The sequence below is a fragment of the Pelophylax lessonae genome (assembly GCF_965119305.1).
Source record: "Pelophylax lessonae genome assembly, chromosome: 1".
Lineage (NCBI taxonomy): Eukaryota > Metazoa > Chordata > Amphibia > Anura > Ranidae > Pelophylax > Pelophylax lessonae.
In genome coordinates, this window is record NC_138768.1 from 531,887,389 (window position 1) to 531,902,247 (window position 14,859).

A 14,859-nucleotide genomic window follows, 5' to 3' on the forward strand; every position below is an offset into this window, starting at 1 on the left:
TGCGTCCACCCCAAAGAAAACCACCATAAGGGGAGAGGGGGGACTGTACTTACCCTTCCATGGTGTGGGTAACGCTCCAGACAGAATTCCTTGCCACCAAAGTAGGGAAGCTGTCGGCCAAGGGACCGCTGGGACAGAGACCCAAGCCAGGTCGCATGCGACCCTGTGAGACGTTTAACTCGCGGGCCAGCCGCCAGCCTCTTTCCGCGAGGCTATGTCGCGGTGGACCTAGCGGGTAGCTGCGGACTGCACACGGTCGCTGTAAGGAAGGAAAAAATGGCTAGGACCAGGTATCTCAGCCAGGAGCCTAGGTCCTTACTCCAGACTAAACAGATTAAAACAAATTACTTAGAGCAGGGGGGGGGGGGGTTATATACCAGCTGGGGACGGCCCATGGGCATAGCCAGCTGTTTTTTTTTGTTCTGCCTAGTCTAACTCCTGAAGGAGGCAATATAACCCACTAGTTAGGATTTATGGAGCACTGTGTCCGTCGATGAACGAAAGAGAAATAGCCTTTACAACCGCTTTAACTGCTGGATACTCTCAATGACTGGGGAGGAGCAAGGAGCTGTGAGGAAGCACAGGTGAGCTGAGTTTAAAGCGGTATTAAACCCAAAACCAAAAATGTAATATATTGCAGCTTACCAATCATTAGATGTGGTGGCTGCATTAGTTTTCCTTTTAGGCCTTTGTCCCTCTGTTATCATCTGAGGATTTGGTCAGTAACACACCTCCTGTATTAAAGTTCCCCCACTCTGAAGGCCCAAAGAGACACCTTTAGACAGAAAATAAATGAACTAGCAGATTTAGATTCTAACAAACTGAAGCCAGACTCCAACTAACACTTTATAAGCAGTTACAGCAACATTTTTTTTTCCTTTTTACATCAATTAAAGCTGACCATGGTAAGCACCTCCGTCAGGGTTAGAGGGTTGAGATAAACCATTTATCTGCTACATCTGCTAGACAGCTTGTGCTGTTGAAAAACAACAGACTTACTAGCAGGATCACCAGGTTAAAATATAAGAAAGCAAGTCTAAAATGAAAAGGAATGCAGCCTTCACATTTAAGAATTGGTAAGCTGCAATATAATTTTTTTTGGGGAGGTTAAAACTTCTTTAAGAGTTGAGAGATCCCTACTCAGGCAATGTAACAGTGTCTCCATGATAAACACAATAAAATATTAGTACCAAGTAATAGAAATGAGTCACCAAATAATAGGCTTATATCAGAAATGTGAAATGACTCTAAAGCAAAACTCGTTAAAAGGGTCACAAAGAAAAAAAAATACCTATGGGGTGGTGATTGTGGCTGGCTCTCTTTGGTGCTTTTACAATTCTTCACATATTTACGTTGAATGCTACTTCCAGAAGCTGGGGATTTCCTGGAAGACTCATCTAAAGCGGGTTTATGCTTCTGTGGAGATAGACACTGTGGTTCGTCCATTGTTGGACTTTCAGGTACTTCCAAATAATTTTCCCGAGGACCTTCAGTGTCGCTTTCCACTGTTTGTTCCAGTTTTTTCTGGCGTTTTAAGGACATATTTTTTTTTCTCGTAACTTTTATTTTTTTTTTACAATTGTTGTCGTTTTTGAGTCTTTTCACTTTTGAGGATCCTGTAATTTCCTCGCTTTCAACACCTTTTGTTTTTTTTGTTCTTTTCCTAGTATTTATTGTCTTCGAGGATTTTTCCTTAGATTCTTTCAAAGTTTTTCCCTCATTCTGGTCTAGTGGCCAGCTCTCTTTCAGTTCAAAGTGTTCTTCCTTATCCTTTAGCGATTCCAAGGGCTCCTTTGAGTCAGCAGAAACTTTTCCTGAAATAAACATAAAATATAATGTCTAGTCTGTGACAATGCTGTCCTCTCAAACTCTACACACAACGTAGAAATAAGAAGTGCACTGCCCATAACAAGTCAGATAAACAAGTAGATCACTTGATATCATGTTGAAATCGTTTTGGAAAACAAATATTTGCTTACGTATTGTAAACAATGAAAAAACTGAATTTTTGTAAAATCTTACCTGTAAAATTCCTTTCTCTGAGTCCTCCGACAGTCGCCGCCTCTTCATATTCGTCACAATGGGGTAATTGACCTTTGATCCGTAGGAGTAGCTAGGCAACAGAATATGTCAATATTAAAGCTTTTAACATATCCCACCCCCAGGGGGTGGTCCCCTCAGTCAATACCCTCCTACTTCCTATATCCATACCTCAGTTTCAGTAGAATAGCAGTAGAGTATACAACCAAACCCCAAAAGAGGGGCGGGGGCGGCGACTGTCGGAGGACTCAGAGAAAGGAATTTTACAGGTAAGATTTTACAAAAATTCAGTTTTCTCTTACGTCCTCCGACAGTCGCCGCCTCTTCATATTCGTCACAATGGGGACGTCCCAAAGCAGTGCAAACATGAGGGGTGGGAAACGCAGCCGCGCCTTAAGGGAATGCAGTCTCCACATCAGAGAAAGGAACCTTACCAAAGGAAGGAAACCAGCTGGGCAGCCTGAAAAAAACTTGCTCAACAGGAGCAACAACCCAGGAAAACCAAATAACCTAGGGATAAAAAATATCCCAAACAGCCAAGGGTCCAAAACAAGGGACACTAAGAACCTTGCGGCCAAAGGAAGCATCTGCCGATGCCTGAACATCCACCTTGTAGAATTTTGAGAAGGTGTGAACGGACGACCAAGTCGCCGCCTTACACACCTGGGCCACAGAAGCCCGATGATGACAGGCCCAAGACGTACTCAGAGATCTGGTAGAGTGCGCCTTCACAGGCATGGGAGGAACTTTCCCCTTCAGAGCATAAGCCTGTTCAATGGTCTGTCTGATCCATTTGGCGACGGTAGAGGCCGACGCCACCATGCCCTTCCGAGGACCCTCTGGAAGGACAAATAAAGAATCCGATTTGCGAAAAGATTCAGTCGATTTCAGATAAACCCTAATCGCCCAAACAACATCCAAGGAGTGCAAATCCACCTCCTTCGGATGTTTAGGCTTCGCGCAGAGCGAAGGCAAGACAATGTCCTCATTGAGGTGAAATTCCGAAATCCTCTTCGGAAGAAAAGAAGGGTTAGGTCGCAAGACCACCTTATCCAAATGAATGACCAAATACGGAGACCTGCAGGACAAAGCTGCCAGCTCCGACACTCTGCGAGCCAAAGTGATTGCCACCAAAAAGGGGACCTTCTTGGACAATATAGACAACGAGATCTTCCTGATCTGTTCAAAAGGAGCATGTTGTAACACGGACAGAACAAGATTCAAGTCCCAAGGAGGCAGAGGTTCCCTCCTAGGAGGGACTAGATGCCGCACCCCTTGAACAAAAGTGCTAACCAAGGAGCTAGATGCCACAGGACATTGAAAAAGAATGGCCAGCGCAGAAACCTGACCCTTGATCGTAGCCAGCGCCAACCGCTGGTCAACACCCGTTTGAAGGAAGGACAACACCCTAGACACCGAGTATGTGCGAGGGGAATACCCCCTGGACTCACACCAGGCAAAATAGGCCTTCCAAGTACGGTAATAGACCTTCCCCGAGGAAGACTTCCTCGCGTTGATCAAAGTGTGAATGACCTCAGGGGAGAGACCCCTATCCTTCAGGACCTCGGTTTCAACAGCCAGGCCATCAAAGCCAGCGACTGTAAAGCAGGATGGAATATCGGTCCTTGAGACAGAAGATCTTTTCGAAGAGGCAGACGCCACGGGGCGTCGACCGCCAGATTCACGAGGTCTGCGTACAAGGACCGGCGAGGCCAGTCCGGCGCCACAAGAATCACCGTGTGCGGTTCCGAGTGCAACCTGCGAAGGAACCTGGACAGCAGTTGAATCGGTGGAAATTCATACAACAGTCGGTACTGATGCCACGGAGCTACGAACGCGTCTGACGCGTCTGCCCGAGGATCGCACGTCCTTGCCACGAACCTTTCCACCTTGTTGTTCAGACGAGACGCGAACAGGTCCACCTCTGGAAGACCCCACTTCGCGCACAACATCTGGAAGACATCCGGGTGGAGGGACAATTCCCCCTGGTCCAGGCACTGGCGACTCAGATAATCCGCCTGCCAGTTCTTCACCCACCGGAATGTGAACCACCGTTATCGCCGGGACGTGTGTCTCGGCCCAAGACAGAATGCCGGCCATTTCTCGAGCCGCTCGGGCACTCCTGGAGCCCCCTTGGTGGTTGATGTAGGCCACCGCTATGGCATTGTCCGTCTGTACCCGAACCGGACGGCCCTGCAGCCTGTCCGTCCAACGTCGAAGGCAGAGACTTATCGCTCGCAATTCCAGAATGTTGATCGGAAGGGAGGATTCCTCCTCCGACCAAGTTCCCTGGGCGGACAGAACGCCCAGAACACCACCCCAGCCCGGCAGGCTGGCATCCGTGGTGACCACCGTAAATGAGAGCGGACGAAAAGACTTGCCCCCCGACACCGCCGGGGACTGTAGCCACCACAGAAGATCCCTTCTGGTACGATGACTCAATGAAATCTGGAGATCCAGAGATTGCGGTCGCCCGTCCCACCTGGACAGGATCTCCGCTTGGAGACCCCACGTGTGAAACTGGGCGAAGGGAATCGCCTCGAAAGCCGAGACCATCAATCCCAAACATCGCATGCACGTCCGGAGCGACGAGCATGGAACGTCCCTGAGGGACCTGACTTCTTCCTGAAAAGTCCTGAGCTTGTCGTCCGGTAGGAAGACCCTCGCCTGGACCGAGTCCAGAATCATTCCCAGGTAGGGAAGACGAACCAACGGGCACAGCGTCGATTTTGGAAAGTTTATCGTCCAACCAAACTCCTGCAGAGTCTGCATCGTGACGGACAGGTCCTTCACGAGACCCTGGCTGGTCGCAGACCGAACCAGAATGTCGTCCAGATACCCCAGGACAGAGATGCCCTGGGCTCTCAACAAAACCAGAACCGGTGCAAGCACCTTGGTGAACACCCAGCCGAAGCGAGACCAAAGGGCAGTGCCACGAATTGGTAATGATCCTCCGCAATGGCGAATCGAAGGGACCTCTGGTGACCCTCGAAAATCGGAATGTGAAGGTACGCATCCTTCAAGTCGATGGAGGCCATGAATTCCCCCGGAACAAGGGCAGCCACCACTGAGCGCAGGGATTCCAAGTGGAACTTGCGAACCCGCACAAAGCGGTTCAGAGCCTTTAAGTCCAGAATCGGACGCACCTTGCCCTCCTTCCTGGGCACGGTGAACAGATTGGAATAGAACCCCCAAAATCTGTCCCGATGAGGCACCGGAACCACCACTCCCTGAGCCCGCAGGTCCCGCACCGCCAGGTGCAGATCCCGCAACCGCTCTGGAGACAGTTGGAGATTTGAGAGAAAAAATCTGCTCGCGGGCCGAGATAGAAACTCGATCTTGTAGCCAGATCGAACGATTTCCTGAACCCACCTGTCCCGAACACGGGCCAGCCAGGGTTGAAGAAAACCGAGCAAACGTCCTCCCACCCCAGAACTGGGTGAGGGCGCCCCTTCAGGCCGCATTGTTATGGGCAGCGGATCCGGACTGGCCGGACTTCTGCTTACCTGTCCACGGCTTCTTTTGGGAGCCTTGACCTTTGAAGGGCTTGCCCTTATAGTGCGACCGAAAAGGCACGAAAGGACCCCTGAGAGGGCCGAAAAGAAGCATGCTTCTTACCAGGAGCAACCTTAGCCTTGTGGGATTGGGGCAAGAGCGTGCTCTTACCACCCGTGATCCCTTTTATCAGCGTATCCAAGGGTTCGCCAAAAAGGCGAGATCCCGTATAGGGTAGATTAGCTAAAGTTTTGCGAGAAGATTGGTCCACAGACCAACACTTCAGCCAAATCAGGCGGCGTGACAACACCGCCACGCTGTGCACACGTGCAGCCAACGGGACTATATCCAAGTCCGCATCACACAAATACATGACACCCTGATGGATTTGATCCACCATAGCCAACGTCGCCTGAGGGGCAGAGTCAGCCACCAGGACGCGCCTAAGCACCTGCGTCCAATCCGCGACAGCCTAAGCTGCCATAAGTGAAGCAAAAATAACTTTCAGCATGGAACCGGTAACCGAATAAGTATGACGGGCAAGAGACTCCAGCCTCCTGTCCGTGGCATCCCGGAACACCGGGGTATCCTCAGCAGGAATCGCAGTGGACTTATTCAAAACCGCCACCGCGTGATCCACCGGAGGTGGCACACACCAACGTTCATCAGTAGCGGGTGTGAAAGGGATAACGCAGCTTGAACCTACTTGGTACAGCAAAAGGCTTCCGTATATTGCGCCATTGTTCACTTACAGCGCGCTGAAAATCCTCAGTGCAAGGAAAAACCTGCGATGATTTGCGTCTTCGCTGCGTCCCATAAGAGGCCAGGACAGCAGGAGGACATGGTTCATCCTGCAAACGCAGTGTTTGTTTGATAGAAGCAACCAATTCATCCATGACTGCAAGCTCTTCAGACGAGCCAGGGGGGGAATTATCAACCCCTTAGACAAGAATGGGACAACGTTCCTATTCCTAAACTTGAGCAACTTGTCTCCCCAGTCCCCAGACGTTTGCAGACCATTATAAAAAGAAGAGGGGATGCCACACAGTGTTAAACATGGCCTTGTCCCAACTTTTTGAGATGTGCTGATGCCATGAAATTTAAAATCAACTTATTCTTCCCCTAAATGTATACATTTTCTCAGTTTAAACATTTGATATGCCTTCTATGTTGTATTCTGAATAACATATTGAAATTTGAAACTTCCACATCATTGCATTCTGTTTTTATTCACAATTTGTACAGTGTCCAAACTCTTTTGGAATCTGGTTTGTACATCAGTTTTTCATCCGTTCCGTATTTTTTTTTTTACAGAACGAAAAAAGGGCTTTGATACATTTCAAAAAACGGATGTTGACTAATGCGGATTGTAAACTAATATAAATGGATAATCATCCGTTCAACTAATGGATGAAAAATGGACAAATCACCCGCATGTGTGAAAGAGGCAATGGGAAATCATAAAGAAATAAGGAAGGGACCAGTGTCCCATATTGATTTTACTGGATCCTATTTTCTTAGTTTTACAGGAAACATGATCTTTAGCCTTTAACCATGGGGGATCCAAAAGCAGTCCAACTGGGGGGTGGGCAACACTGCAAACAGCAGCAACAAGTCCAAGTATCAAATAGTAAAGAGGAGGACGTTTTGTCGCACCTTAGACTCAAAACTAGTATCAAAGAAGGCCTGATCATCTGCCTGGTAAGCGTAAACATGTGGACAGAGAAAAACAGATAACAGCCTTGCAAATCTGAGAAAAAAGATGCCCGATGTTGAAAAGCCCGTTAAGCACTAATGAATTGAATGCACCAGTCTTATAGGACTTAGGTTTCAAAAGCCATGCTACCAAAATAGAACTAAAGGCAAAACGTTTTTTAATTCCATCTTCTAGCCAAAACAAGAAGGAAATCCCTCCAAAGTGAGGGAATCCCTGTTTTTTTACCATCGTCACCAGATCTAGTTCTCCCACTGGAACATTTTGCCTCTATAATTGTTCTGGAAACAAACAACGCCTGACGGAAGGCCCAGGAGGCACTTAGTGCCCTTTTAGAATGCACCTTGACAGAGAAAGGAGGGACCTGACCCTTAATGGAATAGGCCTACACCACCGTCTTCCTGATCCACCAGGAAATAGTCACAGCAGACGCAGCCTGCCCCTTACGGGGTCCATCCGTAAGTACAAATAGGGAATTTGATTTACGAATTGTTTCAGTCGCCGCCAGGTACACCCTGATGGCACAAACCACATCCAAGGAATGTAAGGCAATCTCTTTTGGAAGAGGAATCTGCAGCTAGCAAACTTCTCCCATGCAAGGAGAAACTTAACAGTGGAGACTGCACCGCTACTGCATGAGAGATCTTATGCTCTTGATTTTTAACCGTTAAGCTGGGTGAGCCTGTTCCATGCAAGTGGACGGGCATGGAAATCTGGTGAGTGGCCACTTTTTCTGTCCCGACACGGTGGTGGTGGAGCTTTGGTGGTGATCCTTCTAAAAAGACTACATTAGACATATGCCGGTTTTCGGTAATTCGATATATCGCGGTATTGCATAGCCACGGTATTGTTATTGTGGCATTTTTAAAATACCGAGTTTCTCTGTCAAGTCTGCCTGACTTGTGAATTGATACATTTCAGTGAGCTGGATGACTCATTCACTCATGCCTTTCAGCATTAAGTCTCCTAACTATAAACAAAAATGATTACATTTGTATTTTTTCCTTCCCTCTGCCAGGGAGAAAGAAAGTTTAACCTCTTAAAGACTGGATCTTTTTCTGACACTTGTTGCTTGCAAGTTAAAATCAGTTTTTTTTTTGCTAGAAAAGTACTTAGAACCCCCAAACATTTTATATATTTTTTTAGCAGAGACCCTACAGAAAAAAATGGCGATTGTTGTAATATTTTATGTCACACTGTATTTGAGCAGCAGTCTTTCAAACGCAATTAATAGACTTTAATGAATAAAAAAAAAAAAAAAACGGAACAGTAAAGTTATCCAAATTTTTTTTTGTTACACAGAGAATCGCGGTCTTTATTCCAATGTATGCGGGTTGGTGGTTCACATGTATGAGAGTTGGTGGTTCACATGTATGCGGGTTGGCGGTTCACATGTATGCGGGTTGGCGGCCCACATTTGCACAGGCATAGCAGCCCATTGATGTGAATGGGCTTGAGCTGCTATGCCTGCGTTTTCAGCTGAAAAAAGGTGCATGCAGAATTTAAAAAAATGCAGTGGCCATGAAATCCATCCTTCTTTTGCACCATGCGACTTACCTGCCGTTGCTGCACACGCAAACTGTTTTTAAATGCCGTGCCCACGTATACAAAAATGCAGAAAGCTTGCCAGAGCAGGAACTGCAGGTTAGTCGCATGGTGCAAAAGCAGGATGGATTTCAAGGCCACTGAATTTTAAAAAAAATGCTGCATGCACCTTTTTTCTGCGGAAAATGAAGGCATAGCAGCCCGTTCAAATCAATGGGCTGCTATGCCTGTGCAAATGTGGGCCGCCAACCCGCATACATGTGAACCGCCAACCCGCATACATGTGAACCACCAACCCGCATACATGTGAACCAGGCCTAAAGCAATAGTAAAGTAATTTATAAACAACACCTCCTTCAGGTTTAACCACATCTTGACAACAAGGATTTGCCCTCTTAATGACCAGGCCATCGGATCGGAGCCGAACCACAGGACCAGTTATCACCAGTTAGGCCAGACACTGCTTGATGACCTATTTTAGGCCTGGTTCACAGAGTCTGTACTGACTGACTATATAATAATGTGCATAAGTGAACCAAAGCCCCTAAATTCAGCAATGAAATTTAAGTGAGGTGGAAATTTAATAATTTAAATTTAATAATAGAATACCGTGATAATACCGTATACCGTGGCAAAACCTTAATCAATTAATCGCAGCATGAAAATCTGATACCGTCACAAGCCTAGACTACATATCAGTCTTATTCCCTGCTGTTAATTGCAAGAAGTTGGAGTTTCAACATTATATCATAAGGAATTGTGATAGACTCTTTAACAGATTATTTTTTATGCAGATTATTGTGCAAACTCAGCACTAATTTCTTCTGTGTGTGTGGTATGATTGTTTATTGTCCTTTTTCCACACAGTTTTGGATGCAAACAGAGGCACTGCCATCCATGCGCTACTGATATTTAATATCACTGCTCCATTGAGCAGAAGTATTGATTTATCTTCTCGATTATAAATTAGACAATACTTACCCCAGGGAGCCACCAGAGCATCTACTGTGTCTGCCAAGGGGATATTGCTATGAACCTTTGAACCTTCCTGTTGAGACAAGAAGCCAGTAGATCCACATCGGGAGTCCCCCACCGGAGGCACAATTGTTGAAACACCTCCAGATGGAGAGACCATTCGCCCAGACAAAGACCCTGCCAGCTGAAGTAGTCTGCCTGCCAATTTTCCACCCCTGGAATGTGCACAGCAGAGAGGGCTGGAACATGTTGTTCTGCCCACCTCAGTATACCAGACACTTCTTTGGCCGCAAGGGCACTCCTTGTGCCCCCTTGATGATTGACATATGCCACGGCCGCTGTGTTGTCTGATTGAATCCTTACTGGACACCCTTGTAGACGATCCGTCCACTGGGACACAAATTCTGATCGGCCGGATTTCCATCGGCAGAGCAGACTCCTCGTGAGTCCAAACCCCCTGGGCCGAATGTCTGCCCAGGGTACCTCCCCACCCAGACAAACTGACGTCCGTGGAGATCACTGTTCAGTATAAGGGAAGGAAGGATTTTCCCTGTTGAAGCGCCGGAGAGCGGAGCCACCGCAGCAAGGCGCCCCTCGCATCCTGGGTCAACCTGATCAGATTGTCCAGGGATCCAGGATTCCTGTCCCATTTTGCCAGGATCTCCATCTGCAGAGGTCTTGTGTGAAACTAGGCAAACGGAACCGCCAAAAAAGTGGAAACCATCAACCCCAGCACTTGCATGCAAGTTCTGAGAGATGACCAGCGGTTGGACAACAGCAGCTGAATTACATGCTGCAGCTTTTGCAGTTTCTACTCTGGGAGAAATACTCGAGCCAGGACCAAATCCAGAGTCAATCCCAGATAATCCAACCTGTTGGACGGAGTCAGAGCTGATTTCTGAAAAGTTAATGTCCAGCAGAACTCTTGTAAAGTTTACTAAGTGAGCAAGGTCCACAGATCCGCTGTGAGGGCACCCCTTGAGGCTGGGGAAGGCTTGCCTGCAGAACCAGAAGTGCCACATTTGGACTTTCCATACCAGGGTCTCTTGGAGCCTCCTATAAAGTTACGAGTGGATCTCAAGCCCTTTTCTTGCAAACCAGTCGGATCAAGGGCCGCTTGTGAGCTGAAAAGAAGGGACCCCGCTTAGGTCGAGATTCCTTGCCCTTAGCAGCCTGTGGAAGAAATGTACTCTTACCTTCCGTTAGACCCTTAATGATCTCTTACATAGAGGCCCCCGAACAGATGGTCACCTACAACAGGAAGGTCAGCACCTTTTGTAGAAGCCTGGTCAGCTGACCAGTACTTCAATCATATCATGTGGCGAAGGATGACCATTGTCAAAGAAATCCTGCCGTCCAAGGGAGCCTCATCCAGGGATGCATCACAAATATACTGTACCCGCTGGATCAACTGATCGGCCAGATCTGCCAGCTCAGAAGGTTGTTGACTTCGGATCCTGGCGCAAAATCTTCACCCATTCCGTTAAGGTTTCGGATACCAAGGAGATAGCAAACACCATTCTTAAAATTGAACCGGCCATGGTGAAGAAGTACCGGACCATAGCCTCAGCTCTTTGGTCTACGAGGTCCTTAAAAGACTGGGAATCTTCCACTGGCAAAAGTGTGTCCTTATTTAGTCTGGAAACCTGAGAGTCCACCGGCGGTGGAACCGTTAGTTTTTTTCAGAAGAGACTCCTCAAAGAGATATCTTCTAGCAAAACACTTAGGGTCCATGTACACGGGACGCTGGAAATGGCCGTTTAGGAGCAGTTGGGCGTTTTTTTTCAGAAGCCCCTGAACCCATCTACATTTCATCTTATCTGTCCATGTACACCAGGTCGTTTACAGTCATTTGCAGGCAGTTGCGTTCAGGGACTTTTTTTAGAACGCAATTATTTGCGTTCAAACGTGTGTTTCCCGGCGTTTCAAACGCACAAACGCGTCTGAACGCGATGACCCGCGTTTAGCGTTCGCGTTTTTCCATTTTAAAGGGGAATAATTTTTTTGACCTCTAGGAACGGTTCTAAACGCAAACGCCCGCAAACGCCGCTAAACGCGGGTACAAACGCGACTGAACGGACGTTTCAAATGTCCTAAAAATTCCAGCATTCAAAGGGACTTTTAACAACGTCCCGTGAATATGGAGCCTTAGGTATACCAACCATGCCTTTCGGGGAACCCCACTGACTAGTGACAATCTCATCAAAATAGGCAGGAAAGGGAAAAACCTTATTCACCTTGGAAGATTTTGCACCGGCATAGCCGACTCAGCAGCAGCTGAGTCCTCCAACTTTAAAGTTTTGCGCACTGATACATTTAGGGTCTCCAGCAGAGCTTTTTCATGCGTGGCTGCAGAGGAGGACGAGTCATCCTATTAGAGCACTCAGCGTGCATGGATGCAGACCCAGTGGGCGTACTCTTGTCCGCGGCACCACAACAATGAGCGCACCCGCGGCGTTATATACAGCAGAGGAAGGAATATATACCCCCAGAGACTCACCACCCTAGCTGGAGAGTGCCAAAAAATTATCTGTCACATTGCAGGAAGAGGAAACACTGACCTGACACTAGAGGCCCCCCACAGCCTCAGCACTGCATCTAACTACAAGAAAATGGCTGCCAATGAAACTATGAGGAAACCAAAAATATATGTCTGCTGGACTACACAAACATGGCCGCCGAAGCCAGGAATACAGAGACCACAGCAAAATGACGACACCACGTGGCACTGCACGGGACCCTGGACCTCACTGGACCCCAGGGAAAAGTTCATAGACACCAGGAGGGGACCCCCCCCGCGGCACCCAAGTACGGACACCCCCTACAGGGGGCCCGAGAGTGGCATTACCTACTGCTCCTCCAGCACAGCACCATGTAGCCCCCCTACCCAAGTGCACCCATGCCCCCAAAAAGGGGCCGGGGGGAATGGGGGACAGGTGAGAGCACAAACTTAAGGGGGAACCTTGCAAAGGAGAAGGGGGAAACACAAGAGGGGAGGAAGGACAGGAGGGGCCACCACCCCCGCAATTACGCAGGAAACGAAGGGGGACACTACTCACCATACCACGGTCACCAGATGGGCGCCACTCCTAGCAGTCCACCGCACCATCTTGGAATGGGGGTGATGTGGCCTGAGGTATGCAGCGACATTGGTTGTGACTATTGTCGTGACCAGGGATATGCGACCTCGCAAGGTGCTTCACTCGCTGGTCAGCTCCCGTTCAGTGGGGCTATGTTGCGGCCAAGCTAGCGCGGAGCTAATAGTTGGGTCGTGCTCACAGGCCAGACTGGGAAGATCATAAGGATCTAGGATATCCAGTGCGTCGCCCAGTCCAGCTGTTGATTGTAGTTCACACAGAAACAGTCAACTGTAGGTCACAAAGGAACAAAAACAAAGAAAAAGTAAAAAAACTCCATTTAAATAGGAAAAATGCCGGGACCGCAGATCCCAGCAGAGAGCCAGGTCCTTACTCCTGACTAGGCAGAAAAAAACTGGAATCCTACAGCAGGAAGTGATGGTACACCCTCTGGTACTGCACCAGGGGGCGTAACCCAAAAGGTTTCCACCTAGTTCTACTCCTAGAGAGCGAGAGCATAAGCCCAATGGTCTGAAGGATTGTAGCTGTGTCTGTCAGCGAATGAAAGAGAAAATTCAAGATAGACTTACCGGTAACTTGTTTTCCAGGAGTCTTTCAGGACAGCACCTGAGAGATGGCCCCTCCCACTTGCCAACAGGAAACACCAACTCCACCAAACTTTAAAAGGAGGCTTCTCCCCACACCTCATCAGTTTTAGTAGGAGTACCTCCAGCCCAGGCTGAAACACATAATCATATGGTTAATAACAGCAAAGAATAAGGGCGGGTTGTTGCTGTCCTGAAAAACTCATCGAAAACAAGTTACCGGTAAGCCTAACTTGAATTTTCCCTTAACGTCTTTCAGGACAGCAGTATAAACGAGACTTACCAACTAGAGAGGGACAACAGCCTGAAGGACCTTTCTGCCAAAAGCCTGATCTCCTGACAGAAGGTCCAGTCTGTAATGACGGACAAACGTTAGCTTGACCACGTAGCCGCCTTATAAATTTGATCTGGGTTGGCACCATCTTTTTCTGCCCATGTAGTGGCAAGAGCTCTAGTAGAGTGTGCTCCAATTCCCAGTGGGGGAGATAATTCCATCTGGGAGTAAGCCTAAAAAATACCAGATTTAAGCCACCTAGCAATTGACCCCTTAGATGCCTGGTGGCCCTTTTTGTTGCCTGAAAAAGAACAAAAGAGTCCGAAGACCTAAAGTCCCTTGTTACCTCCAGGTAACGTAATCAGATACTTCTCACATCTAGATTGTGAAAAATCTCTCCTTAACCCCTGAAGGAATAGAACTAAAATTTGGCAGGATAATATCCTGAGACCGATTATTTAACTGACTCTACCTTTGGCAAAAAAGCTGGATCTGTTTTGAGTATAATTCTATCTGGGTAGATAGACAAGAAGGCTCGTTAACTGATCGTGCGTGCAGTTTGCGGATTCTTCTTGGGGATGTAATCGCACCTAAAAATACTGTCTTGAGGGAAAGATTCTAAAGGTTCAAAGGGCGCTTTTGTGAAGGCTTGTAGAACCAATGACAAATCCCACTTAGGAAAACGCTTAGCAGGCGCTGGTCTGGAATGAGTAAGTGAACTAAAAAATCTTGCGACCAAGGCTTCTGAAGAGATTGGTCTCTCCAGAAATACTCCTAAGGTGGCCACCTGCACCTTAAGAGTACCAGACCTTTGTCTGCACTATTCTGTTGGAATTCCAACACTGACACTATCTTCTAACACCAAGCATTGTAGACCTTCCAAACCTTAGCGTAAATAGCTCTAGCTACTTTGTTCCTACTGGAAAGCAAAGTGGTTACTAGAGGTTCTGAGAATCCCTTATTCGTTAACCACTTGCCGACCGCTCACATTGCGGCTACTGCAGCAGAGCGGCTCGGCTGGGTCCCACGACGTAGTCCTACGTCGCTGGATTCCTCCCCCTCTCGGCGGCGCGTGCGTGCCGCTGGAGGCTCGCTCCCGCTGTATTCAGACACAGCGGGAATCAGGCCAGGGGA

At 47.9% G+C, this 14,859-nt stretch overlaps 1 protein-coding gene across 1 annotated transcript in view; it reads right to left on the reverse strand.

Annotated features, from left to right (window-relative positions):
• CENPC (centromere protein C) overlaps nt 1-14,859 on the reverse strand; it is a gene marked incomplete at its 5' end in the record, with an annotated part of 583,906 nt that overhangs the window by 159,378 nt on the left and 409,669 nt on the right. Inside the window, 2 exons of the mRNA XM_082243417.1 lie at nt 1,292-1,524; nt 1,606-1,814. Coding sequence (XP_082099543.1) covers nt 1,292-1,524; nt 1,606-1,814 — 442 coding nt within the window. The remainder of the gene's footprint in view (nt 1-1,291; nt 1,525-1,605; nt 1,815-14,859) is intronic.